Source organism: Saccharomyces kudriavzevii (genome assembly GCF_947243775.1).
Source record: "Saccharomyces kudriavzevii IFO 1802 strain IFO1802 genome assembly, chromosome: 16".
Taxonomy (NCBI): domain Eukaryota; kingdom Fungi; phylum Ascomycota; class Saccharomycetes; order Saccharomycetales; family Saccharomycetaceae; genus Saccharomyces; species Saccharomyces kudriavzevii.
The window spans coordinates 610,994-637,687 of NC_079287.1; the positions used below are offsets into that span (position 1 = coordinate 610,994).

Below are 26,694 nucleotides of genomic sequence, written 5' to 3' on the forward strand. Positions count from 1 at the left end.
TTATCAGTAGCAGAAAAGTGTGGGTGAATCGGTGAATGGGTGTCCCGATTTGTTTCTTTTAGGGGAATCCGGCCCCCACACACCCCACGCATCCCACGTTCAGCCCTAGTGGAATAAGAAATGTGAAATCCGGGGTTGGCGCAGCGGTTCTGTGCGGCCAAACCCTGGGCTTCTTTTTGGCAGATCTGCCAAATCATGGCTATGCCTTGCTTGGAATCACATGGAAAAGACCCCCGGCTTATTAGATCCGGTCTCCCCCGTCAGTGCATAGTTATCATTGTCCAGGTTATATATTATATATATGCTCAGGCTTATCTGCTTTGCATCTGGGCACTTGCTATTTAGGAGGAATAGCACAAACAAGTAGGCAAACCCAAATATGCAATCTACTATTCCAATAGCGATCGCAGGCAATGCAAACAAGAGAAATGTTGGACCCAACGCGGTTGCAGACGAAAGCGTTGCGTTTCAAAGACAGGCCAATAATAGGGAAATGATTTCTTCATCCCTGTCTTCATCGAAATCATCAGGATTCAATGGTAGAAGAAGATCTTCTAGCGTTAGGGACGCCCTTTCTGCCTTTTTTGGGACTGGTAACAGTCCGACCTCCAATGTGGATGACTATTCTAATCTGGCAAACCACAATTATACCACCGCTCCACCATCAACCGTTCTGTGTAGGGGAAATAGTCTTTGTTCCGATATTGCTACCAATGACTATAATATTACAAGTACTTACCAACCGAATAGGCATAGGAACTCCGTGCCGTATAGCACAATAGACCAATTACATACAAGACAAGAAACGGGTTTGAGAAGAGTATCGGATCCGGTTCCATTCAAGAAATTCGGCAATGGTAATAATATGGTAAAGCCGCTTATAACTCAGCATGTCAATAATAGGGCCTTGTTTATTGATAGGGTGCTATCGGACTATTTAGCTGACCGCGGTTTCATCAAGCAAATGCCTCTATATAATAAAAAAGATGTGCTGGAAATTTCCATTGCAACAAGCGCAGAATCTGTTTTTTTGCCAACTACAAAAAGTGACGAAACAGAATATTTATCTCTAATTCATGGATCTTTAAATCATGCGCAAACACATTCTCTCGCGCCTACTAGTGTCGTCGAAAATAATGCTCTCCCTTCCTCCCCTACGATGGATACACTGAATGAAAACAATGATCTATCACTGTTTTCGTTACCTGCTCAAGGACCGAGTAACACCAGAGATTCGAATATGGCTGCGAACACTTCATCGACCTCTAATAATAATACAACAGACACGGATTCCCTTGTTTCGAATGGTAACAACAATATCATGAATAACGCTAATCCGCCTGTGACAAACAGACATTCGCATTCGCATTCTCATCCCCGTTCTTCTTCATCGGCTTGGAATAGCCAGATGCCTTCTTTCAGTTTTGCCTTGATATTTTCCCTAGATAGACCAGCTACACTTTCTGATATCAAAGTAGAACTCACTTCAAACGCAAGAATCGTGTGGTTCAATGGCCTTCCTCCGACCAAGAACGTCAACGAAGAATGCTATAACATAGGTTCTCTTGACTGGACCCTTAATGCAAACAGCTTCAACCTTTTCATACCGCAAGATTCTAAGTCGCCTCTTGATATTGTTGAAAACCATTCAGATAATCGGAGATTAAAAGTGTTGCAGAAGTTGTCAATGAGGAAACGGCGCTCTTTTCCAAGTAAGACAACGCTCAGGGAAAATATACTAAACAAGTTGAATTCCTCCGATTCTGCGAATAAACTGAACGCTGGTATCTATGTTTTTACTATTCCCATAGTCCTTGCCAATCGTATTCCCGAATCACTCTACTACCCATCAGCAAGGGTGTCCTACACTTTAAGATTAGCCACAAGATTGAAAGATGAACAACAAGAATTACCCACATCTAGACCACGTTCTTCTTCCATCTCCGCTCTTGAGAAATCACACTCCTATTCTCATTCCCGCGAATATTTTCGAATTGATGATTCCATCGAAGGAGATGCATACAACAGCGATAAAAATTCCAGTAGCAAAATTGCATTCCCCCCTTCATGGTTGAAAAGTGCTAAGGGCTGTTTAAAAAGGAGCAATTCCAATGGAGGCTCCGAGTGTAACGGCACGTCTTCGGCTAGTGGCACAACAAATCAAGATGGCGACTCTGATGCTACCATATATTCAGAATATCCACTTCATTTGGTAAGAACCCCACCAGAAATTTCCATTACCACTGCAAATAAGCCGCTTTACATTAATAAAGTTTGGGATAACTGTCTTTCGTATGAGATTTCTTTCGCTCAAAAATATGTTCCCTTGAATGGTGAAATTCCGATTACTATCAAAGTTGCACCATTAGTGAAGAATCTTAGTGTCAAGAGAATTCGTGTCAGCTGTAGAGAAAAAATATCCTATAAGAGTAAAGACTATCGACATGATTTCAACCAATTAGATCCGTTGGCTTCGGATCCTTGTAATCCCTACCACTTGAGGTATTCGGTGAGAAAAAACAAGGATAGAAGTCTGCCGCTATTTGAAGTGGCTTCCAAGTGCACAAGCGGGGCTGCGATCATAGAGGAAATTGTGACAAATACAGTTGATGATAATTTGCTGGCGTACACTTCAACGAAAGAAAAAAATAAAGATATCCCATTTTGTGAGGCGTTCACTATCAAGACAAAATTAAAATTTCCCAAATATTGTGAATTTAACGCTACCAAAACTACAAACTTGCCACCTTATGGCATTGATCTTTTTGATCCTATAAAGGATCCAAATCAAAGTGAGGGCACGTCTAGTAATGGCAATGTGTTGGGCTTTTTGATGGGTCGCTCAAATAAGAATGCTAAGGCCTTCCGTAAGATTCAACAGGACAATAATCAGGATAAAATTAAAGACGAAAATGGAAATGCAATAACAACCCTGCAAACTAGCTCAAATGTCCCCATTCATTACTACACACGATTTAATAGGCCAAGACGAGGTTTATATTTGGACAGCACTCATTTTAAGAATATCCAATGCTCACATAAATTAGAAATTGTTCTAAGAGTCAGTAAAACCGACGATAGCCCCTCAAAACTCATGCGGCATTATGAGATAATTGTTGATACGCCAATTTATTTGGTTTCAGAACTGTGTAATACTTCGAACATAGACTTACCCACTTATGACATGGCCACCACTGAATCCTCCAATATCCTCCCACCAACTTTCGAAGAGGCAACATCAGTTTCTGCCTCACCAAGATCATCTCTATCTTATTGTCCTGATGATATTTCAATGCAACAATTGAATCTTTCTAGGTCAACTTCCTTAGCAAACGGCTACCTGTCAACTGTACATCCAAAAGCAGCAGCAGTCTCAGATATGTTTAATACGACCCTAATTCGAGGGCAACAAGAGCAGCAACCACGTTTTTCAAAGGCTGAGGACTACCCCCAACAAACGGCTAATGCAGAAGATGCCTATAACAATATGGATTACTTACTTTCGCCAAATATTTGTCAGCAGGGGAATGCTTCTGCACTATTCAAGAGAAATACTATTACAATGGACTTTAACAATAATATATTCGCACCTCAGCATAATCCCCGTACTTTTGTCGATAATGATGATGACGGTAATGATAATGATAACGATAATAATAATGATACAGAGGGGCCTAGTTCAATGACCCATCCAGGCCCTGAACCACCAAGATACGATGAGATTTCCTCATAACGACCAACTTCTCTTTCTTTTTTACAAGCCGACATTATATTGTATATATACATATATATATTCATTCCTACAAATGTATACTTTTTTCATGTTACCGATGTTAGTTTTCAGTTGTTTTCTCGCAATGTTTTGATCAAATGTATTTCGGCTCATCGCGATTCTAAGTACCGAAAAAAAATGGCAAACAGGCAGGAACAAAACAGAAAAGTTGAAAGCAATATAATTCCGAACGTACAAAATTGCTCTATCGTATTAGCTTCTGTGGAAGGCAACTGTGCGATTTAGAGATCTAATGAATAGGGGGTCAGTAGATGATGGGCCCAAACTGCGTGAGGAAAAGCACTTCCAAGATTTTTATCCCGACCTTAACACCGATACTTTACTGCCGTTCGTCGTTCCCTTAGGTGAAAGATGTACTATCAGCACTAATAGCGATGTAAATGATACCTCTAACCTTAACAATACAGGAAAAGGTAGTGTTAAAAGTGCACAAACAAAAGAATTGATTTTTAAGGGTAGAGTTACCACTGAACCATTAGTATTGAAAAAAAATGAAGTGGAGTTTCAGAAATGTAAAATAACTACAAGCGAACTGAAAGGCAGGAAAACTTCGTACAGTCCTAAATTCAACGATGGATTTATCTCCAGGTATTATCGTTCATATAATTCTAGAGGTAGAAAGGCTTATAAATCACAACAGATAGGATTCAATGAGTTCGAAACGCCTTATTTTACCAAATTCTCCGATAGAGAAGCCCCAGATATCGCCATTCCGGCAACTTCAAAGAGCGCGATTCAAAAGTTCGCCAGTATTTCATCCAATCTGGCTAATTTCAGACCGTTGTACGATATGGATGAGCAAGATGAATTATACCTGCATTATCTAAACAAAACATTTTTCAAAGACCAGATGTCTCACGAAGTATTTGAAGTTTTAATGACTATACTAGAAACCGAATGGTTTCATATTGAAAAGCATATGCCTTCAACTAATGATCTAATTGCCAAAAATAACATTTTAAGTGATTGTCAAAATTATGAGCTTTACGGTTCTGATGATGGAACAGGCTTATCGATGGACCAGGCCTGCGCAGTTTGCTTAGCCACGGATAGTGATAATTCCAATACGATCGTCTTTTGCGACGGGTGTGATATTGCAGTGCATCAAGAATGTTATGGTATAATTTTTATTCCCGAGGGGAGATGGTTATGTAGACGATGTTTGATCTCGAGGAATAGTTTTATCACTTGTTTGATGTGTCCAAGTCACACAGGTGCATTTAAGCAAACGGACACTGGTTCTTGGGTGCATAATATTTGTGCATTATGGCTTCCAGAGTTATACTTTTCAAATTTACATTATATGGAACCTATAGAGGGTGTTCAAAATGTCAGTATATCGCGATGGAAACTTAATTGTTACATATGTAAGAAGAAAATGGGCGCTTGTATTCAATGCTTCCAAAAAAACTGTTTTACAGCATATCATGTCACATGTGCTCGTCGAGCTGGTCTCTACATGAGCAATGGGAAGTGTATTATTCAAGAATTAGCGACAAATCAATTTCCGCAAAAGTTTTCGATCGAAAGTTTTTGTCACAAGCACGCACCTAGGGGATGGCAATCAAACATGGAAGGTATTAACAAAGCTAGGAAATACTTTTCTCTAATTCCCACCTTAGCGACTGAATTACCGAGGCATAATGAGACAAACGATAGGATGGATTCGAAAATCAAGAAAACAATCTGGAAAACGTCAAGTCAGACGCCAGTAGCACCGTACATTTTTGCTGAAGTATTACGAAAGGCCGTTGAATTTTTTGGATTGACTAACACTCCGGCAGGCTCACTTGATATTTGCAGATATTGGTCAATGAAGAGAGAGCTTTCTGGGGGTACCCCATTGAACGCTTCTTCCGAAAACAATCCATTTGGATCATTAACTGGGGAACAATTACAAACAAGAATAGATTTTGCCGACGATCAACTCGAAGACTTATACAAACTGAAGGAGCTCACCGCCTTGGTAAAGAAAAGGACGCTAGCTTCAACAAACATGTTGCAAACCCAAAATAAGGTGCACGATATGATTAAATCACCACAAAAGTATCTTTTGAAAATTAATGTTTTGGATATTTTTGTACAGTCTGAACAATTTGGAGCTCTCGAAAGATTAGTCACCGAGCCCAAATTGTTGACTATCCTGAAAAAATGTAAGAATAATAATTACGATACCGTCCAAAACTTCAGAGCAGATATTATGCAATTTTTTTCGACTTTGGAGAACCTTCCCAGTGCATCAAGAATAATTCAAACAATCTCACTAAGAGCGAAGGAGCAAGTACTAAAATTAATCGAGCCCATAGAGCATATGGATGTAAAGAAGTTACTATCCAGAGATTTCATTGTGACCGATGGCAATAAAATAGAAGAAAGGCCCTGGAGTGGCCGAATAATCATGGAGGAAGAAGAGTTAAGTGAGGTGGAGGAACTGAATCCAGGGGAGCGCCGTGTACTGAAGCTCATTCTAAACAGTAAGTGAATAAAAAATTATTCCATGACCGCATATACTCAACATTCGTATTTCTATTATATATAAAACTCTGTTCTATTATTTACGTTCATATGATAGGAAACACTCTTCAAATGAATGCCCAATGAAGGTTGCCTTTTTCCTTTTTTTTGATTCTTCTCGACTTTATGTACCCGTTTTCATGGTTTAGGAATTATTGTTTAGTTTTTGGTATCCTCGGTCTAGTGAGGTAATAAAATAACAAATGAAAAAGCAAACGAATTGAAGCTAATCCCAATAAATGTTTAGCATTCTATTGTGCGTAACGCAAAACAAGAAACATAAGAAGTTGATATTTTCGACGATCACTTTGTACTTATAAGAACCAAAATTCAAATGTTCAGTAGCAAACGTCTCAAAAATGTTAAAGAAGCATTCAAGTCTCTAAAAGGCCAGAATCCAGAGACATCCATGGAAAGTTCGAAATCACCTCCTAGATCCAAAAATTTGGAAGCATCTTCTAAATCCAGGGATGCCAGATCTCCGGCTTCTTTAAAGCTTCCTATAAGTTCAAGTAATAAAAATAAAATATTCTTACTAAAAGAAGTGAATAAACACGGTATGAGTAGTAAGCCCATCGCAGCCGCCTTCGATTTCACGCAGAATTTATTGGCAATAGGCACAGTTACAGGGGAACTCCATATTTACGGTCAGCAGCAGGTAGAGGTGGTTGTAAAGTTAGAAGATAAGTCACCCATAAAAGAAATGAGATTTGTGAAAGGGATCTATTTAGTGGTCATTAACGCAAAAGATACTATATTTGTAATATCCTTATATTCCCAGAAAGTGCTTACAACAGTGTTCATTCCAGGGAAAATAACGTCAATCGACACAGATGCCTCTTTAGACTGGATGTTGATCGGTCTTCAGAGTGGTTCAACGATCATTTACGATATTGATAGGGATCAACTTTCCACTTTTAGATTGGACAACCTACAAAAAAGCTCATTTTTTCCAGCTGCAAGGTTGTCACCAATAGTTTCGATTCAGTGGAACCCAAGAGATATTGGCACTGTACTAATATCATACGAGTACGTAACTCTAACATACTCTTTAGTTGAGAACACAATTAAGCAGTCATTTATATACGAACTGCCACCTTTTGCTCCGGGAGGCGATTTTTCGAAGAAAACAAATGAAAAGAGAACGCCCAAAGTTATTCAGTCCTTATATCATCCCAATTCCCTACATATTCTTACTGTTCATGAAGACAATTCCTTGGTTTTCTGGGACGCCAATTCAGGCCATTTGATAATGGCAAGGACATTGTTCGAGACAGACATCAATATTCCACAACCTGACTACGTACGTGACTCTAGTGCAAGTGGGGCAGCAATCTCGAAAGTATACTGGATGTGCGAAAACAATCCAGAATACACGTCATTACTCATCTCTCATAAGCCAATCAGTAAAGGTGATAACCAGAGTCTTACCATGATCGACCTTGGCTATACACCGAGATACTCAATTACATCCTATGATGGCATGAAAAATTACTACGCAAATCCGAAACAAATGAAAATATTTCCGTTGCCAACCAACGAACCAGTAATAAATGTACTACCAATTCCAAGACAATCTCCATATTTTGCAGGATGTCATAATCCAGGATTAGTTGCATTACTTCTTGACAACGGTGAAATAGAAACAATGCTATATCCTTCCGGAATATTTACAAACAAGGCATCTTTATTCCCTCAAAATCTTTCCTGGCTGAGACCAATAGCCACAGTCTCGATGGCTGCTTCTGTACCGAACAAACTATGGCTAGGGGCACTTTCTGCGGCTCAGAATAAGGATTATTTGTTAAAAGGAGGCGTTAGAACAAAAAGACAAAACCCCCCAGCTGAATACGGTACGGCCATCATTACTGGCCATTCAAACGGCTCAGTAAGGATATGCGATGCTTCGCATGGGGATATACAAGATAATGCCAGCTTTGAAGTGAACCTATCAAGAACATTGAATAAAGCCAATGAATTGGCAGTCGATAAGATATCGTTTGCTACAGAAACCCTCGAGCTGGCAGTGTCGATTGAAACAGGAGATGTTGTTTTATTCAAGTACGAGGTGAACCAGTTTTATAATGCAGAAAAGAGACCAGAAAACGGTGAGTTAGAGATGAGCTTTAGACGGTTCTCTTTGAATAACACAAAAGATGTTCTAGTTGACGTGAGGGATAGAGCGCCTACCAGTATTAGGCAGGGATTCATGCCATTAACTGCTGTGCATGCCAATAAAGGGAAAACTTCCGCCATCAACAACAGTAACATTGGATTTGTTGGTATTGGGTATTCGGCCGGAAACGTCATGCTGATCGATAGAAGAGGACCGGCAATTATTTACATGGAAAATATCAGAGAGATACAGGGAGTTCAAAGTGCACGTGTCACCTGCATCGAATTTGTAATTATGGAGTATGGAGATGATGGTTACTCCAGCATACTTATGCTCTGTGGCACTGATGTGTGCGAGCTAATCACATACAAGATTCTTCCTGCACCTGGCGGAAGGTTCAATGTGGAGTTCATAGATATCACGAATGTTATTAGTAAAGGGCCGGTACGTAAAATTGATGCATTCTCAAGGGAAACAAAATCTAGCTGCCTAGCGACCATTCCGAAAATGCAGAATTTAAGCAAGGGACTTTGTATCCCCGGATTAATAATGATAACTGGATTCGATGATATTAGGTTAACATCGCTAGGCAAGGCTAAAAGTACACACAAGAGTTTTAAATTTCCACTTGCCACTACAGGTTTATCTTATATTCCATTTATGGAGGGGAATAGTAACAGAAAAATTTCAACAGTATTAATCACGTTAGAAATCAACGGTCATGTCAAAATCTTTTCACTTCCAGACTTCAAAGAACAAATGTCGGAACATATTCCATTTCCAATAGCTGCAAAATATATCGCAGAATCATCAGTACTAAGAAACGGCGATATGTTAGTCAGAGTGAGTGAATTTCAAGTATCATTATTTTCTACTGTCAAGGAACAGAATGCACAAGCTCCAGTTTCTGACGTATTGTATATTAATGGAATTAAAATCCCCTATAGACCGCAAGTGAATTCGCTACAGTGGGCAAGAGGTACGGTGTATTGCACTCCCACTCAACTGAATGAAGTACTGGGGGGTACTAATAGACCTGACTCCAAATATAAGGAAAGTGTTATTGCCCAGGGAACTTTTTCGGAACGTCCTTCAGATGATAATCATGAGAACAATTTAGAACATCAGTATACTAAGCCTACACGGAAGGGCAGGAATAGCAGCTATGGAGTAATGAGAAATGTTTCTCGTGCTGTGGAAACGAGATGGGACGCTGTTGAAGATAGATTTAACGACTATGCCACTGCTATGGGTGAAACCATGAACGAAGCCGTTGAGCAAACTGGAAAAGATGTAATGAAGGGGGCCCTAGGATTCTAAAAACATAATTCACCCTTTATAAGGGAACCTCTCATCTTTTTTTGACGTTATTGAGTTTGTTTTTTTGGGTTTTATATGCTCTATATAATGGATTTAAATTAGTTTTCTTTCATTATACATACGTCCAGGTTTTATAACGCTTTATTGATACATGGTCTATCATATTTAAGTTATAATCCTCTAATTAAACGAGTAACTTCATTAAGACCATCTTCATGAATGTCAGATAATTTTTCTTGAACAATGGTAACAATGTCAGCAGCACTAACTAATTCACCATCATCATCGGCAAATTCTTGGCCTAATCTTTTAACACGTAGCTTACCGTCTAAGTATTCCTCCTTACCGAGGATCACAGCAATGTGACAGCCAGCTTTTTCAGCGGCATCAAATTGCTTTCTAGGGTTAGCCTTAGCCTTATAAACGTATTCAGCTTCGATACCGGCATCCCACAATTGTTTAGTGACCTTCATTCTTTCGGGCAAATAGCCTGTCCAGTCTTTGCCACCTCCAAAAGCCATAACAAACACTTGAGTGGCGGTTGGCTTTATGACTGTAGAGGAGTTCATTCTCTGTTTGATTAAAGAGAATATCCTTTCAACACCAAAGGAAATACCAACGCATGGGATTTGAATAGATTTCTTACCGGAGGCTTCGGAAAACATATTAATCAAATTATCATAACGGCCACCAGCAGCAATGGAACCAACACCAACAAATTCTGAGGCATCCTCAACGGATTTAGCTTTCTTCTTCAGCTCTGAAGCATTTTTTGGTGGGGCGGAAGCAGAAGTAACAGCTTCGTAAATTAAACCCGTGTAGTAGTCCAGGCCCCTTGCAAGGGAAAGATCAAAAGAGATGAATGAATCAATGTTGAAGGCTTCGGCATACTTCATTAGGGTAGCAATATCATCCAAACCTTGTTTGGCCTTTTCGTTTGAAATAATGTTGGCGTCTTGCGATAGAATGGTGTGAATTTCCTTCAACGAACCGTTTAATTTGACGTATCCACCAATTTTGTCTGCAGTTTCTTCAGATTGACCCTTTTCTTCGGTCATTTCCTTTTTGACAGCCTCCCATGGAGATTTGTCTAATTTGTCGACAGCAGAGGAAATCTTCCTCACATCTTCATCCTTAACACCGCAGATTTGAAAAATACCATCAAGAATCTTCCTATGGTTTAATTTGATCTTGAAATCTCTGATTCCCAGACTGGTTAACCCTTCCACTAAGACGGATAGACATTCAGAGTCGGGAACCATTGATTCGAAGTTACCTGCAACATCAAAATCGCATTGGTAAAATTCTCTCATACGACCCTTGGTCATGGCTGGTTGATCCCTTCTGTAGACTTTTGCGATATGATATCTCTTAATATTTTGGATATTGTTCATTGCAGCGTATCTAGCAAATGGAACAGTCAGATCGTAACGTAGAGAACACAGTTCACCACCTTGATCCTCCAAGTTATAAATCAGCTTAGAATCCTCACCATACTTACCTGCCAAAATTTCTCTTAGTTCAAAGACAGGTGTGTCGATGGTGACACCACCATGCTTCTTAAATAAACTGGACAAAGTGCTGAAGATGGCTTCCCTGATGATCATATCAGTATCGGCCCAATCCTTGGTACCCTTAGGGGTCTTCAAAGATACTTGCAGTTTACTTTTCTTCGAAGCCTTTGGAGCCTTGGCAGCAGCAACAGGAGCAGCGGGAGCGGTAGCGGAAGACATTCTGGTGATAGAAGATGGCTTTATAGATGAAATTACTCTATTTATTGCTCTACTAAGCATTAAGCAAGAGATGAGCAAAATTTAACTACTTTAAAATAAGGCCTCGAGCTCGAAGACCCACGCCTGAAAGAACAATCGACCAATGCCATAAGTCATCTTCGAGATAGTTTAAAATGAAAAAAAAAAAATATACAATGAAAAAAAAAGAAGATTTCAAGCAAAAATATCACCTTGTACGGAAACAATAAGGTTGGCTCAATGTCAATTAGAAAGTGCTGATATAAGAAAGCGATGAAACATGTATCCCATCCCTAACGTACCGGAAATGTTGCAAAATACACTACAAATATATAATTCGTGAGTTTTCACAGGGTTGCGTATCTCTGAGCGATGTTTAGCTCAAGTATAACTGAAGAAAAACTGATGACCGCGTATCGAAGAAAACAAAGAGAAAAAATAATTAAGACAAGAAAACGAAACAGAAAATGGTAAACAAGAGAGAGAGAGAACAGAATAGTGGAGCAGGAGCAGGAGCGCGAGAGGTAGTACATTATAACAATCCGATTGAGAATGACACTGAATAGAAAGTGCGTTGTGATACATAACGGGTCACACAGAACGGTGGCCGGATTTAGCAACGTTGAATTGCCCCAATGCATCATACCTTCGAGCTATGTCAAGAGGACAGACGAGGCGGGGAAGGTTGAACTTATATTCGGGACCTATGACATGACAGACGCCGCAGCGGAGAAACGCAATGGCGACGAGGTCTATACGTTGGTAGATAGCCAAGGGTTGCCGTACAATTGGGAGGCATTAGAGTCGCAATGGAGGTATTTGTACGACACTCAACTGAAAGTCTCGCCCAATGAACTGCCATTGGTGATTACCATGCCCGCCACTAACGGGAAACCGGATATGAGCATATTGAGGCGCTATTACGAACTGGCGTTCGACAAGTTGAATGTGCCAGTATTTCAAATTGTCATTGAGCCCTTGGCGATTGCTTTGTCCATGGGCAAGAGCTCTGCATTCGTGATTGACATGGGCGCATCAGGTTGCAACGTGACCCCCATTATCGACGGTATTGTGGTGAAAAATGCTGTGGTGAGATCGAAGTTTGGTGGTGACTTCTTGGATTTTCAAGTACACGAAAAGTTGACTCCCATGATCAAAGAGGAAAACGACATGGAAAACATGGCAGACGAAGAGAAAAGATCAACTGACGTTTGGTACGAGGCAAACACGTGGATTCAGCAGTTCAAGTCTACCATGTTGCAAGTGAGTGAAAAGGATTTGATTGAGTTAGAAAGGTATTACAAGGAACAAGCAGAAATATATGCCCGGCAACAAGAACAGCTGAAGCAAATGGACCAGCAACTCCAGTACACGGCATTAACAGTCAGCCCCAACAATCCATTGCTGCAGAGGAAAAATTTTCTATTCAAACCATTGAACAAGACTTTAACTATGAACTTCAAAGATTGCTACCAGTTCGCAGAGTATCTGTTCAAACCACAACTGATATCGGATAAATTCTCGCCAGAGGACGGACTGGGGCCGCTGATGGCGAAATCGGTGAAGAAGGCCGGCGCTAGTATAAACTCGATGAAGGCCAACACCTCCACTAACCCGAACGGATTGGGAACAAGCCACATGAACGGCAGCACTGGTGATAACGGCGCCGGTAGCAGCAACAATATATCACCGGAACAGGTCTACTCGTTACTATTGACAAATGTCATCATCACTGGCTCGACGTCTTTGATCGAGGGCATGGAACAACGCATAATAAAGGAGCTGTCCATTAGATTCCCGCAGTACAAGCTGACCACGTTCGCCAACCAAGTCATGATGGATCGTAAGATCCAGGGATGGCTAGGTGCCGTGACGATGGCCAACCTGCCCTCGTGGAACCTGGGAAAATGGTATTCCAAGGAAGATTACGAAACGCTGAAGCGGGACGGAAAACAGTCGCAATCTGCGAGCGTAAGCGCCAAGACAGACTAGTTGCAGAATGTAAATTACACAAGAGGGATAATGGGCGGCTAGAAAGACATATGCAATACCGACCCATTTTTCTCAGCAACGGTAGCAGCTATCGGAAGAGAGTAAACCGGTTTCCTGCGAAGATCCCCCCCTTACTTTGAGTGAGGGACATATCGAGAGACGCGATAACCCAATGGATCCAGTCTAATATAAAAAACTGTATAAATAGTCTATATAGATGAACTCTAAGCTGGTGAGTCCGCTGTAAAAAGCCATTCCCCACTGAGCGCTACCCGGCGGCGGCATTTCGTCCAAGCCGCGCGTTGCGGCGGTTTTGTCTCTATTTGTCCCGCATATACAGAGACATTTGGTAATCAGTTTGTCGAGACAACAGTAAACAAAAGAGCGCGACTACACCTGCGCGCACGTGCGGCCGGAACAATGGCACTTTTGGGCTCGACCGGATGATGCGGGAGGGAAAAGAAATCTCGCATCCTGGAAAAACGCCACCGTGAAAAAGCAAAACGAACGCCCCTAAACCCAGTACCCGCATAACGCTACAGCCGATGGAAAGGGGCGGAGGCCAAAAAGCTTCTGTTACCCGGATACAAGTGCGCGTCACTTTTCACGTATGTTTACAATTGATGACTGCCCTCCCCTGACAGATAAGATAAGCTCGCGAAAGAAGAAAAAAAAGGTCTTCGACGGAGCTTGGTCCGCACAGACGGTGCCAGACGGGATTTTATCGAAAGTTTTTCGCATCACAGAGTGCCATTTGTGGTCATTATTATCCTCCAAACATGCAAATTAGCACTCTATTTTTGGCAGGATGGTAGGCTGATTTGCCGCATTGATGTCCTATGTAGCGAAACACAAACAAAAAAAAAGAAAAAGGAAGATAAAAAAAAGAAAAGAATGGTGTATAGAGTGAAAAATTGATATTTTTGTGAGTATTGGCTAGTGAATAATGTAGTAGCAGGCCTGATAATGAATGAAAGGTGACTCCGACGCAGGCCGCTTCCCTTCTTTTCATTTAGTTTGTACATTTTCTTTTTTTTGTAATATATATAAGGGTAGTGATTTATGTAAACTGGATATTCGGTCTTGATAGGCTCGTAGTTTGTTCCTCTTCCCTCTTCCCTTTATGAGAAGGGCACACAAAGACAATTATAGAGTCACACACGTATCTGTGAGAAATATAACTTCATTTCATTTATAGGAAAAGAAGTTCAACAAAAACCAAAAAACCAGTATAATATAATATAATATAATCAAAAATGGCTGAAACAAGCGTTGAGAAGACTCAAATTTTACAAAAATATCTAGAGCTAGAACAAAGAGGCAGGATAATCGCCGAGTACGTCTGGATCGATGGTACCGGTAACTTACGTTCCAAAGGTAGAACCTTAAAGAAGAAGATTTTGTCTATCGACCAATTACCAGAATGGAACTTTGATGGTTCCTCGACCAACCAAGCGCCAGGTCACGATTCCGATATCTACTTGAAGCCCGTTGCCTACTACCCAGACCCTTTCAGAAGAGGTGACAACATTGTTGTCTTGGCCGCGTGCTATAACAACGACGGTACTCCAAACAAGTTCAACCACAGACACGAGGCTGCCAAGTTGTTTGCTGCTCACAAGGACGCAGAAATCTGGTTCGGTCTAGAACAAGAGTACACTCTATTTGACATGTACGACAACGTCTACGGATGGCCAAAGGGTGGGTTCCCCGCTCCACAAGGTCCTTACTACTGTGGTGTCGGTGCCGGTAAGGTGTACGCTAGAGACTTGATCGAAGCTCACTACAGAGCCTGTCTGTATGCTGGTCTAGAGCTTTCTGGTATCAACGCCGAGGTTATGCCATCTCAATGGGAATTTCAAGTCGGCCCATGCACCGGTATTGAATTGGGTGACCAATTGTGGATGGCCAGATACCTCTTGCACAGAGTGGCTGAAGAATTCGGCATCAAGATTTCCTTCCATCCAAAGCCATTGAAGGGTGACTGGAACGGTGCCGGTTGTCACACCAACGTCTCCACCAAGGAAATGAGAAAACCAGGTGGTATGAAGTACATCGAACAAGCTATCGAAAAGTTGTCCAAGAGACATGCCGAACACATTAAGCTGTACGGTAGCGATAACGACATGAGATTGACTGGTAGACACGAAACTGCTTCCATGACCGCCTTCTCTTCTGGTGTTGCCAACAGAGGTAGTTCTATCAGAATCCCAAGATCTGTCGCCAAGGAGGGATACGGTTACTTCGAAGATCGTAGACCAGCTTCTAACATTGACCCATACTTGGTTACCGGTATCATGTGTGAAACTGTTTGCGGTGCCATTGACAACGCCGACATGACCAAAGAGTTTGAAAGAGAATCCTCATAAGCATAAAAATACAGAGCGTAATTTTTTAGGCAGGAACTAATCTAATAAACTAACAATAATGCACAAAAAATATTAATGATTATTTATTTATTATACTATACTACATTATAATTTTTACATAAAAAAAACCCCCTCCATCTCACGATTAAAAGCAGGCATGAGAAAAAATAAGAAAATTTTGTAAAATACTTCTATTGATGCGATGAGAACAACGACCAAAATAGGCCCAGTGACGCCATCCTGGTTTCCCCCTTTTACAGACACGCACCCGGTGTTGCTTGGTGGTACTGCATCGCATCTATTGTATTAACCTTTGCATTGTTTTACCATATGCTTACCCTGCTTCCGTGCATAATTACACGAGGGGGAGCCTTTTTTTTTTTTTATCACACCGAACCAGAAAAAAAGGTCTGATAATGAAAAAAAAAAAAAAGGAATATATATGACTGTTTTCCTGATAAAAGAATGCCTGCGGTAAACCATCAAACAAGAAAGACAAAGTGCACCGGCGATTCTTAACAACAATGGGCGTAACCAAGATTTTAATGGACAGTACTCATTTCAATGAGATCCGTAGTATAATCCGTTCGAGGTCAGTGGCATGGGACGCCTTAGCTAGATCTGAGGAATTGAGCGAAATTGATGCATCTACTGCGAAGGCATTAGAGTCGATTCTGGTGAAGAAGAGCATCGGCGAGGGTTCATCATCGTCGAATGATGCGCACTCCGAGTTCAGAGTGAAGGGCAACACGATGATACCATTGATTCACTTGCTTTCCACTTCGGACAACGAAGACTGCAAAAAATCCGTGCAGAACCTAATAGCTGAATTGTTATCGTCTGAAAAGTATGGCGACGACACAGTGAAGTTTTTTCAGCAGGACCCTAAGCAATTGGAGCAACTATTCGACGTCTCACTCAAAGGAGACTTCCAGACCGTGTTGATTTCAGGGTTCAACGTGGTCTCGCTATTGGTGCAGAATGGGCTGCACAACGTGGGACTAGTGGAAAAGCTGTTGAAGAACAACCACCTGATCAATATCTTGCAAAACATTGAGCAGATGGACACCTGTTATGTGTGCATCAGGCTTTTGCAAGAATTGGCCGTGATACCAGAGTACCGTGACATGATATGGTTGCATGAAAAGAAGTTCATGCCCACTTTATTCAAGATCCTGCAACGCGCCACGGACTCGCAACTGGCCACGCGCATAGTCGCAACAAACTCCAACCATCTAGGTATCCAATTGCAGTACTACTCCTTGCTATTGATATGGTTATTGACTTTCAACCCTGTCTTCGCTAACGAGCTCGTCCAAAAGTACTTGAGCGATTTTTTGGACCTCTTGAAGCTGGTGAAGATCACCATAAAGGAGAAAGTGTCCAGATTGTGCATATCAATCATCTTGCAATGCTGCTCTACGCCCGTCAAGCAACACAAGAAGGTCATCAAACAACTTTTGTTGCTCGGCAACGCGTTACCCACCGTGCAGAGCTTGAGCGAAAGAAAGTACTCCGACGAAGAATTGCGCGAGGACATCACCAAGCTCAAGGAAATCCTGGAAAACGAATACCAGGAATTGACCTCCTTCGATGAATACGTGGCGGAATTGGACTCCAAGTTGCTGTGCTGGTCCCCTCCACACGTCGACAACGGATTCTGGTCCGATAACATCGATGAGTTCAAGAAGGACAACTACAAGATCTTTAAGCAATTGATCGAACTCTTGCAAGCAAAGGTCCGCCGCGGCGACGTCAATGCGAAGCAGGAAAAGACCATTATCCAAGTCGCCTTGAACGACATCACCCACGTGGTCGAACTTCTACCAGAGAGCATCGACGTTCTCGACAAGACTGGCGGCAAGGCTGACATCATGGAGTTGCTGAACCACTCGGACTCCCGGGTGAAATACGAGGCCCTCAAAGCCACGCAGGCAATTATTGGATACACCTTCAAATAGAGCCCCAAGATATAGAACACCATAAACTAATAGTAAATACTCCAAATAAGTAGTTTTGTACGTACTATTTTTTTTTAAGAGAAAAACACCCATAGAAGAAGAGAGAACCACGAGGAAAATAATGTCAAACTCATTCATTCACCCGCATGCGCTGCGCGTGATTGGAAATGCAGTGAATCATGCTTCTTAATGACGCCTCCCCCCGCCCCAGCCTGACCCTCTCTCTCTCCGGTGGCGGCCGAGTTCCGAGCGGCCATTAACGAGCGCCCGCCTGGAGAGGAGCGCAGCTTTTGCTGTTCGGGAATTGTATTCCGTACGCCCGCGGAGGGTGTGGCTGTCACCCGCGCAAATCCGTGATCGATTCCGCGGCAGGTCGGTCATTACTTTCGTTTGCGCTTCAACATGCGCCTGTGACTGGCGGTTAGTCATCTGCGTGATCAACCCGTTCTTATGTATGACGCTGTATAACGTAACGGGACCTGGAGGGGGGCGCTCAAAAGTTATCATCACAATAACCATCTCTTTACACACATATATAAGGCGTACGTCTTCTCCAATAACTCATCTTGTTCCTTTTTATCTTCTCTTCTACTTGTAAAATATAAAATATACCATCAATCAAGCAAACACAAACAAGCTTTACTGACTCTCACACAAACAACCCAAAACAAAACAAATATTTTAACAATGGTCGCCTTTTTAGAACTAACTTCAGCCGTTTCTCAACCTTTCGTCATCCCATCTCTTTCGCCAGTTTCTCAACCAAGCTCGAGGAAGAACTCCGATGCTAACGTCGACGACTTGAACCTGGCCATCGCCAACGCTGCTCTTTTGGACGCCTCCGCTGCAAAGCACTCCAGAAAAAGCTCTTTGTCGCTGTTGTAGATTCCGCGCGCGCGCGAATTAACACTACCACTAGCATAAAAGACGTTTTAGCATCTTCCCCTATTTGAACGAAAAAAATTGGTCATTTTCATTTTTTTTTCTGGAGCATTCATTGTCATTTTCATTGTCATTGTCATTATATCTGCACTTTGCCGCACTTACATTCAAAAAACCTCGGATCAGGTCTATCGTATATAGAAACTTTTTATATATATAAGAAAATACGACACGCAATAAAAAATAAAAAAGTTATTATTATTACCGTTACTACTGCTACTACCGCCTATTATTGGGGGTGATGATGATGATTATTATTATTATTATGATATCTTTGTCTCAGCCTAATTGTTTGCCTTCCTTATCCAGCGACACTTTCTTGCCGTCGTCGCCGCTGCATCCACAATCATAGTCCTCCAGGATAGTGGCACAGTCGTAGATTTCCTTCTTCAAGTACTCATTCACCTTGTTGTGCATGTGGCACCCCCACATCGCCGCAGCAGTTCTGCTCGACGTTTGTATCGGAAACTTCTCAATCAGCTTGACAAAGTGGTACGAGCACTCCCCACACGGATACAGCTCGGCGTAAAGCTTGATAAACGTGTCCAGTTTCTCTCTTTCTTGTGCGGTGGGTTCATCCGGGAAACGGGCCAGCAGCGTGTGGAAATACTTCCACGACGCCCTGCCCACTTCTTTCTTCACCTTATCATCTCCCATCAACGGCATGATGGTCTGCTGCTCAATTTCTTTTAACCGAGCTTCATTTTTCCAAGCAGCCGCTTCTTGCGCTTCCTTTGTGCCAGGTTCCTTGATCAAGTTTGGCGTGCTGATCGATAGTTCGTTGGATGAGAAAAACACCCACAACCCGACGATGCCTAATGCTGCAATTATCCTGATGGCATGGCTCCTTTTCACTACGTGTTTCATCCCTGTAGTTCTTGCTTATCGTCCGCTTCTGCCAGAATCCCTCCCCCGTCTTTCGTCTTCACCACACACGTTTAGTGAATTAATGACCCTTTTACTAGGTTGCGGTTCCTTTTTTCGCTTCATTTACCCGGTGGCCCATTTCTTTCTTTTCTTACAACCTTGTAGTATGACAAAAGTACATCACTGTACTAACGCACCCTATATACTTGGCTCTCGGAGCACAGCTTCACGAGCGAACACGCACACACAACTATCTAGAACGAATGTCCAGGAGAAACTCGCCCCCTCTCAGATCTTCAGGGATAAATACCATCCAGCTGAACGCCGCCAGAGAGATGCATGCTCGGACCGTGCGTGCTCGAAGAATGCCCATCCCAACAAGCGGCATCACCGCACCCTCGATACTGCCAACTGCGACTACTACTGCCACAAACACAGTATTACCGGCCATGCCAGCTCGACATATCTGTAATAACCCGAACAATCCGCCCTGTGTGCACTGCGGGTCCGTCATCATCCCGTCTCCACAGGCCACGTTGCCCTTGGAGGACAACCCTTCCATAACCATCAACGACTGGACCATCTCTTCCAGAAAGAAGCCTATTTTGAACTCGCAGGAACTCGACCTCTGGGAAAACGAAAAACTCAAGGGGCTGACACTGCCGGAGATGATTTTTGGCAATAATTACATCAGGATCGAGAATCCGAAGCTGGATTGGTCCATAGAGTTCAATGCTCTGGACGCCCTAAGGAACGTTCAACTCCAGGATTCAGGTATCCGGGTGGCATACTCAAGCGACTGGATAAATTCCAAAAGAAGACAGAACTCAGCCAACGCCGCACAACGGTACGCAAACGACGTAAGCGACGATTCCTTGAACATCATACACAAGTACGACTGGACCTACACTACACGCTACAGGGGCACGGAGAACCCCCCTGCGTCGAGGTTCCGGCTCGATAACGATCAAACGCTGCCCTTGGACAAGCTAGCCGTGCACGACAAAATCCTGTTCTACGACGACATGATCCTCTTCGAGGACGAGCTAGCAGACAACGGTATATCGATACTCAACGTCAAGATAAGAGTCATGAACGAAAGGCTGCTACTGTTGAGCAGGTTTTTCCTAAGGGTGGATGACGTTCTTGTGAGAGTCTACGACACAAGACTCTACGTGGAATTCGACGAAAACAAAGTGATCAGAGAATCCAAGGAGTTCGAGGGCAAATACCAAGATGTGTTGGCCAAGCACAGGTTGTCCCAATCCCATGACCCAAAGGCCGCCCTGAGAGACAGTAGCTGGGTAGCACAGAATACCCCAATGGTCAAAAGGGAATGCGAGATCATCGAGTTCTGACGACCAAAATACATAAAATACATAGCAAATACATATATACACACGCACAATTTCCCGATACATCATACAAGAACTGCCCTTGATTATGCTCTTACCCGTTTCTCTACTAGTGAAAAATTTTCATCGCAATGTATGAACGAAGAAAAAGGAAAAAGAAAACTGATGAACTTCTGACATTTAACTAGTGGCAAAAAAAAACTACCCCTCCTCCGCGGATCTACAAAGACACTTCTACACTAATAATATACCGTGTGTTTTTTTTTAATCCTATTATTTGCATCGACACACGCTCCCTGAACCAAGATGTCTATTAATATCTGTAGAGACAACCATGATCCATTCTACCGTTACAAAATGCCTCCCATCCAGGCCAAGGTGGAAGGTAGAGGTAACGGTATCAAGACCGCAGTCTTGAACGTTGCTGACATCTCCCACGCGTTGAACAGACCCGCTGCATACATAGTAAAGTACTTCGGTTTCGAATTAGGTGCTCAAACTTCCATTTCCGTTGACAAAGATCGTTATCTCGTTAATGGTGTTCACGAACCTGCCAAGTTGCAAGACGTGTTGGACGGGTTCATCAACAAGTTCGTTCTTTGTGGAAGTTGTAAAAATCCAGAAACAGAGATCGTCATTACCAAGGATAATGATCTGGTCAGGGACTGCAAGGCCTGTGGTAAGAGAACTCCAATGGACTTGAGACATAAACTATCATCTTTCATTTTGAAAAATCCTCCTGATTCAGTTTCTGGTTCCAAGAAAAAGAAGAAGGCTGCAACAGCTTCCGCTAATGTCCGTGGTGGTGGGTTGTCCATTAGTGATATTGCTCAAGGTAAATCTCAAAACGCTCCTTCGGATGGTACTGGTTCATCCACTCCACAACATCATGACGAGGATGAAGATGAATTGTCACGTCAAATCAAGGCTGCTGCCTCCACTTTAGAAAACATCGAAGTCAAAGATGACGAATGGGCCGTTGATATGTCTGAAGAGGCCATTAGAGCTCGTGCCAAGGAATTAGAAGCTAACTCTGAGCTTAACCAATTAGATGAATACGGTGAATGGATCTTAGAACAAGCTGGCGAAGATAAGGAAAATCTACCATCTGATGTGGAACTTTACAAGAAGGCCGCAGAACTAGATATTCTAAATGATCCAAAAATCGGTTGTGTCCTTGCCCAATGTCTATTCGATGGAGATATCGTAAACGAAGTCGCCGAACACAATGCATTTTTCACTAAAGTTTTGGTTTCTCCAGAATACGAAAAGAACTTCCTGGGTGGTATTGAAAGATTCTTAGGTCTAGAACACAAAGAATTGATTCCATCATTACCTAAGATTTTGGTTCAACTATACAACAATGATATCATTTCAGAAGAAGAAATCACGAAATTCGGTACCAAGTCATCTAAGAAATTTGTACCTAAGGAAGTATCTAGGAAAGTTCGTAAGGCTGCTAAACCATTCATTACATGGTTAGAAACTGCCGAAAGTGACGATGATGACGACGAAGAAGGCGACGAATAGAGTAAAAGCGTACAAGAGACTTATCTGTAAATTATTATACGACATGGCATAATATAAGGTTTATGTTCTGTTTGTGCTTGAGCTTGTGGGTGTATAGATATGTAAATATTTATAAATATGTTATTTCTTTCTAGTGCTATGTAATTGGTACTGGAAAAAAAGATGAGAGTTTGAAAGGTACTAATTAATTAATTATTAAGTAAAAAGGAAAAATAAATCTGTAGATGTGATTCTGGTTCACGTTTATATGCATACACAACGTAAAATACTTTTGAAGTTCTCTAAAACGCAATGCGTAACATTATTATTAATCATTAAAAAATGTAGAGACTGGAATCTGATATAAAAAAAATACTAAAGAAAAAAACAAAAAAAGTACGGGAAAAAAAAGGTGGGTCATTAATCGTCATATCTACCTAAGAATGTCTTGATATCCTTCTGGTGTAGAGGATACAAAAAAAAAATGGCATTTGAAACAAGGTTAAAAATAATCTTGGGTAGGATAAAAAAATAAAGGCATTAATTTAGTATCCGTAAGACCTGTATCTGGACAGATTGGTGTCATTATTACTGTTCATATTATTATTGTTGGCAGAAGAATTATTATTATAATTATTATTATTATTATTATTATTATTATTATTATTATTATTATTATTGCTACCAGTAGCATTATTAGTATTATAGCTCCCGGAGCGGCTTAAGGGATTCATTTGCATTGAATAACCGGAATTGTTATTGTTATTACCATTACTGTTTACATTTGATTGGAGTGTACCATTTGGCAGGTTAATTATCGGTAAAGACAGATTCGTGCCATTAGCAATTTTAAATGAATCAAATTGCGATTTCAACTCATCGTACCCATTAAAGTTGCTATTTTGATTTTGATTTTGATTTGCGGAAAACATCAGTTGTTGGTTATTGAAATACGAGTTTATTTCACTCATCGGAACTGGGTTAAAGTTCAATTTTGGCGTTGGACCGGTGCTATTGGTTTGAATAATGCTATTCTGTCTCGAGTTTGAACTTCTCACACTGGAAACGGAAACACCCCTTGCACGCCCGGGAGAATGAAATCCCTGGGAGTGTTGTTTACGATGATTTTTAGAGGATTGTTTGGGAGATATTCCTGATGATGATAGTCCAATTTCTTCCAATAGTTGGCGGCTTTGTAGATTGATAGTAGAGTTTAAAATCAGCTGACGAATCTTGGTTATAACGTCATCTCTTACGTTATTGTCAAGAATTCTTGAGGTCAACACTTTATAAATGAATGTTGGACCGTAGTTGCCTTCATCCAATATTTGAAATAGGATAGACTCACTAGACACTGGCCCATCAAAAAGTGCGTGGATAATCTTACTCTTAGATAATAATTCCTCTTCGCCACTTCTTAAATTCAAAATCTTTAAGATTGTTAATGAACCTAATTTATGACAACACAGTTTAACCAGATTATTATTTACCAGTTCATCGCACAGAATCAAAACTTTATTCGGTAAGGCACAGGTATCCAACAGCCAGGTGATCAATAAAGTTCCGTTATTGTCTGTGGCTAGGTAGGGGGAGAGTACAATTATCAAAGAACTGATCGTCAATAATTGACTCTGAGTAATGGTATTATCTGCCTCGAGGCAAGCCCTTACAGCACGCGAACCGTATCTGTTTTGGACTATTGTCCAAAAATGGGATAAAACATTTTCAAAAATAAAACTATTCCAGGGGAAGCCAAACTTTAGAATGCCTTGAATGACGTAATTTCCAAATTGATCATTGAAAAGTGGCGTACAGTAATCTCTAACGCCCAAAGTCACCAGGCTTATTTGCCTTGGCGTTTTCGCCATTTTGATGACCTTCTGACAGACCCAGGTACCGTTCTTGTGGACACCCATAGATGTTAGATATTTGTTACATTTTCTTAACATGATATCTCTTATGATATTCGATGAATTTTCAAATAATTTTTGAACAACGGTATTACCCAGATAATCTGAACTCAACTCAGGTAGTTGATCTAGCATGACAATGGCTAACTGCTCGATTTCTATGGTAGATAATGAATTTGAGTCAAACTGTTTCCTTAATTCACGTAATTTCGGTGGATCGAAAAAGTCTTTTTTCTTTGACAGCTTAGAGTTGTGCTCAGGAAGTGGACCGAAATCACTTGTATCAGAGACTCCTTTGCCTTTCAAAGCATTTTTCAGAAGATGATTCAACTCTGATTGATCATGATCTAACTTGAAAGAAGTTATGATTTTCAACAATTTGTCTTCATTATCTGATAATGTTGGTGGAGGCAATGGAAAGGGGTAAGGTTCATTTTCGGTCGAAGACAGCTGCAAATGGCTCAAATTTTGAGTGGGATTGGTGTATGCAAGATTTGGTTGATTAAACGAAGTTGGCTGTGGTTGATTTTGTGGTTCCGATTGTTGCTGTTGATAATTGAGCACTCCGTGATTCAGCTGTTCCTGCAATAACGGCTGTTTTGCCGTATTGTTGTAACCGCTAACGTTCGGAGGTTGTTCATACATCGGTAGTACCCGCGCGAAGGAGACTGTGCTTGGAGCACCTACTTTGGATAGTTCCTTTCCTTGCAGGGCTTCCAGGGCACATATTGCACTTTCAACGGTGGAAAACTCGACCAAAGCCATATTTAGGCCGCCCAATGTTCTCGCCGAGAGGACGTTACCATACTGCGAACACAAAGTTGCCAAAGAAGTGCTTGTGAGGTTTACGGTGTTTTGTTGATGTTGTTGAGTAGGCTGTAATGGAAACACGTTTGAAATGGATATTGTGTTGGTGGGCAAAAGCGTGGATATTTGATTGATCAATGGGACATTTTGGTTTGCGGTAATCCAGTTGATCGATGCTGGATCAACATCATCAAGGATGACGGGGGATAGATGCGCACTTTTAGGAATCATAGGAGCCACTTGGACTTGGCAACTTTGCGCAGGTTGTTGATGGTAGGGTGCATCGGTATATACCCTATTTATAGTAGACTGAGATTGTGAACGTTGCCTGTTCACTGTGGGTGTACTGAGAAGGTCCGTGGTATTATTACCTGTGTTTGACCATATGCTTGAATTTCCATTTTTCTCCAGGAAACTGTTCAATTGAGCTGTCTGAGGCAACGTATAATTATCGGTGGATTTGAATCTTGTCAGTGGCTCAAAATAAGAGGTTGCGTGAGGGTAATCAAACATAGGGCTAGCGGATGTGTTAGTATCTACACCTGCACTCCAAATATTTGTATTCGTGGCGCCGTTGGTTGAGGAAGAGTTGATGGTCAACTGAGAGGACGCAGTGTTATTTCTTGTCCTCGTTTGAGTAGCAGTAGATTGCAATGACAGTGGAGTGACTGCCGTAAAGGAGTCACTAGATACTCTCGGAACATACGTCGCAGAATTCAAACTATCCGGAGTGCTAGTAGCAGGAGGAACGACAACCGCGGGAGCAGTCTTCTTTGAATGATGCAATTTCGCACTAATGGATGGTAGCAGATTGGTTATAGTATCAGAAAATCTACCTGCACGGGTACGGTATGAACCAATCTTCTGTGGAGAAGCAGAGCTCGAACGGTTTCTCTTGTCAGAAACGCCCGCAGAACGAGCACTTGCATTCAGGGGCTTGTCATTTCTAATGTCCTCCTCGTAAATTGGAATGGTGATCCCAGGATCTATGACCTCCGGGATGTTGGATAAGTTACCGTTATACAGTCTTTTATTGTCCATCAATATTGAAAAAAACAGCAGTGAAGGATAGCAACAGTAAGTCTTTGTCCTCAATAACGGGTGTACGCCTAAATTAGCAGCAAGTCTTTGGTTTATACGGAGGGAGCTGAAATATACCGTTACTCTAGGCTGCTTGAGCGATTTCTACACCATCGCTTGTTCTTTCGAGGGGTGGTTTCATACTATTTTACCATTTTTTTTTACTATTTCTTTTTTTTTTAAAGCCAAAAGCCGGGTTACGAAAAGTTTCAAAAAAGGTTTTGAGACGCTTCTTTTTCTTAAAACATCCGTACATATGTTAGGTTATTTATGGCAAATTGTTACCTCCAGTTTTTTTCTTCGCCTTTTTCACGATCTCTTCCCGACACAACGCAGGAAGTGCGTCTCATTCCATAATATGTGTGGTATTGGGCACTATGGAAGGCATAATTAGGTACAATATTTACT

The 26,694-nt window shown here is 41.6% G+C and overlaps 12 protein-coding genes across 12 annotated transcripts; 9 read left to right on the top strand and 3 right to left on the bottom strand.

Annotated features, from left to right (window-relative positions):
- Positions 1–379: 379 nt before the first annotated feature.
- CSR2 (Csr2p) lies at positions 380–3,733 on the top strand (the record flags this gene model as incomplete). The annotated part of the gene is made up of 1 exon (XM_056231886.1): positions 380–3,733. One exon carries the CDS (start codon positions 380–382, stop codon positions 3,731–3,733), a length of 3,354 nt encoding a protein of 1,117 aa, XP_056085660.1.
- Positions 3,734–4,025: 292 nt separating this feature from the next.
- NTO1 (Nto1p) lies at positions 4,026–6,275 on the top strand (the record flags this gene model as incomplete). The annotated part of the gene is made up of 1 exon (XM_056231887.1): positions 4,026–6,275. The coding sequence occupies one exon, from the start codon at positions 4,026–4,028 to the stop codon at positions 6,273–6,275; it is 2,250 nt and encodes a 749-aa protein (XP_056085661.1).
- A 366-nt stretch (positions 6,276–6,641) lies between these two features.
- Positions 6,642–9,743, top strand: SRO7 (Rab GTPase-binding protein SRO7; the record flags this gene model as incomplete). The annotated part of the gene is made up of 1 exon (XM_056231888.1): positions 6,642–9,743. One exon carries the CDS (start codon positions 6,642–6,644, stop codon positions 9,741–9,743), a length of 3,102 nt encoding a protein of 1,033 aa, XP_056085662.1.
- A 170-nt stretch (positions 9,744–9,913) lies between these two features.
- On the bottom strand, positions 9,914–11,536 carry HTS1 (histidine--tRNA ligase; the record flags this gene model as incomplete). The annotated part of the gene is made up of 1 exon (XM_056231889.1): positions 9,914–11,536. The coding sequence occupies one exon, from the start codon at positions 11,534–11,536 to the stop codon at positions 9,914–9,916; it is 1,623 nt and encodes a 540-aa protein (XP_056085663.1).
- Positions 11,537–12,046: 510 nt separating this feature from the next.
- ARP7 (Arp7p) lies at positions 12,047–13,486 on the top strand (the record flags this gene model as incomplete). Its single annotated transcript, XM_056231890.1, has 1 exon — positions 12,047–13,486. The coding sequence occupies one exon, from the start codon at positions 12,047–12,049 to the stop codon at positions 13,484–13,486; it is 1,440 nt and encodes a 479-aa protein (XP_056085664.1).
- A 1,256-nt stretch (positions 13,487–14,742) lies between these two features.
- GLN1 (glutamate--ammonia ligase) lies at positions 14,743–15,855 on the top strand (the record flags this gene model as incomplete). The annotated part of the gene is made up of 1 exon (XM_056231891.1): positions 14,743–15,855. The coding sequence occupies one exon, from the start codon at positions 14,743–14,745 to the stop codon at positions 15,853–15,855; it is 1,113 nt and encodes a 370-aa protein (XP_056085665.1).
- Positions 15,856–16,379: 524 nt separating this feature from the next.
- VMA13 (H(+)-transporting V1 sector ATPase subunit H) lies at positions 16,380–17,816 on the top strand (the record flags this gene model as incomplete). Its single annotated transcript, XM_056231893.1, has 1 exon — positions 16,380–17,816. One exon carries the CDS (start codon positions 16,380–16,382, stop codon positions 17,814–17,816), a length of 1,437 nt encoding a protein of 478 aa, XP_056085666.1.
- A 687-nt stretch (positions 17,817–18,503) lies between these two features.
- On the top strand, positions 18,504–18,701 carry SPO24 (Spo24p; the record flags this gene model as incomplete). Its single annotated transcript, XM_056231894.1, has 1 exon — positions 18,504–18,701. One exon carries the CDS (start codon positions 18,504–18,506, stop codon positions 18,699–18,701), a length of 198 nt encoding a protein of 65 aa, XP_056085667.1.
- A 336-nt stretch (positions 18,702–19,037) lies between these two features.
- Positions 19,038–19,625, bottom strand: ERV2 (flavin-linked sulfhydryl oxidase; the record flags this gene model as incomplete). The annotated part of the gene is made up of 1 exon (XM_056231895.1): positions 19,038–19,625. The coding sequence occupies one exon, from the start codon at positions 19,623–19,625 to the stop codon at positions 19,038–19,040; it is 588 nt and encodes a 195-aa protein (XP_056085668.1).
- A 263-nt stretch (positions 19,626–19,888) lies between these two features.
- Positions 19,889–20,983, top strand: TIP41 (Tip41p; the record flags this gene model as incomplete). The annotated part of the gene is made up of 1 exon (XM_056231896.1): positions 19,889–20,983. The coding sequence occupies one exon, from the start codon at positions 19,889–19,891 to the stop codon at positions 20,981–20,983; it is 1,095 nt and encodes a 364-aa protein (XP_056085669.1).
- A 303-nt stretch (positions 20,984–21,286) lies between these two features.
- TIF5 (translation initiation factor eIF5) lies at positions 21,287–22,510 on the top strand (the record flags this gene model as incomplete). Its single annotated transcript, XM_056231897.1, has 1 exon — positions 21,287–22,510. One exon carries the CDS (start codon positions 21,287–21,289, stop codon positions 22,508–22,510), a length of 1,224 nt encoding a protein of 407 aa, XP_056085670.1.
- A 524-nt stretch (positions 22,511–23,034) lies between these two features.
- On the bottom strand, positions 23,035–26,247 carry PUF2 (Puf2p; the record flags this gene model as incomplete). The annotated part of the gene is made up of 1 exon (XM_056231898.1): positions 23,035–26,247. One exon carries the CDS (start codon positions 26,245–26,247, stop codon positions 23,035–23,037), a length of 3,213 nt encoding a protein of 1,070 aa, XP_056085671.1.
- Positions 26,248–26,694: the final 447 nt, after the last annotated feature.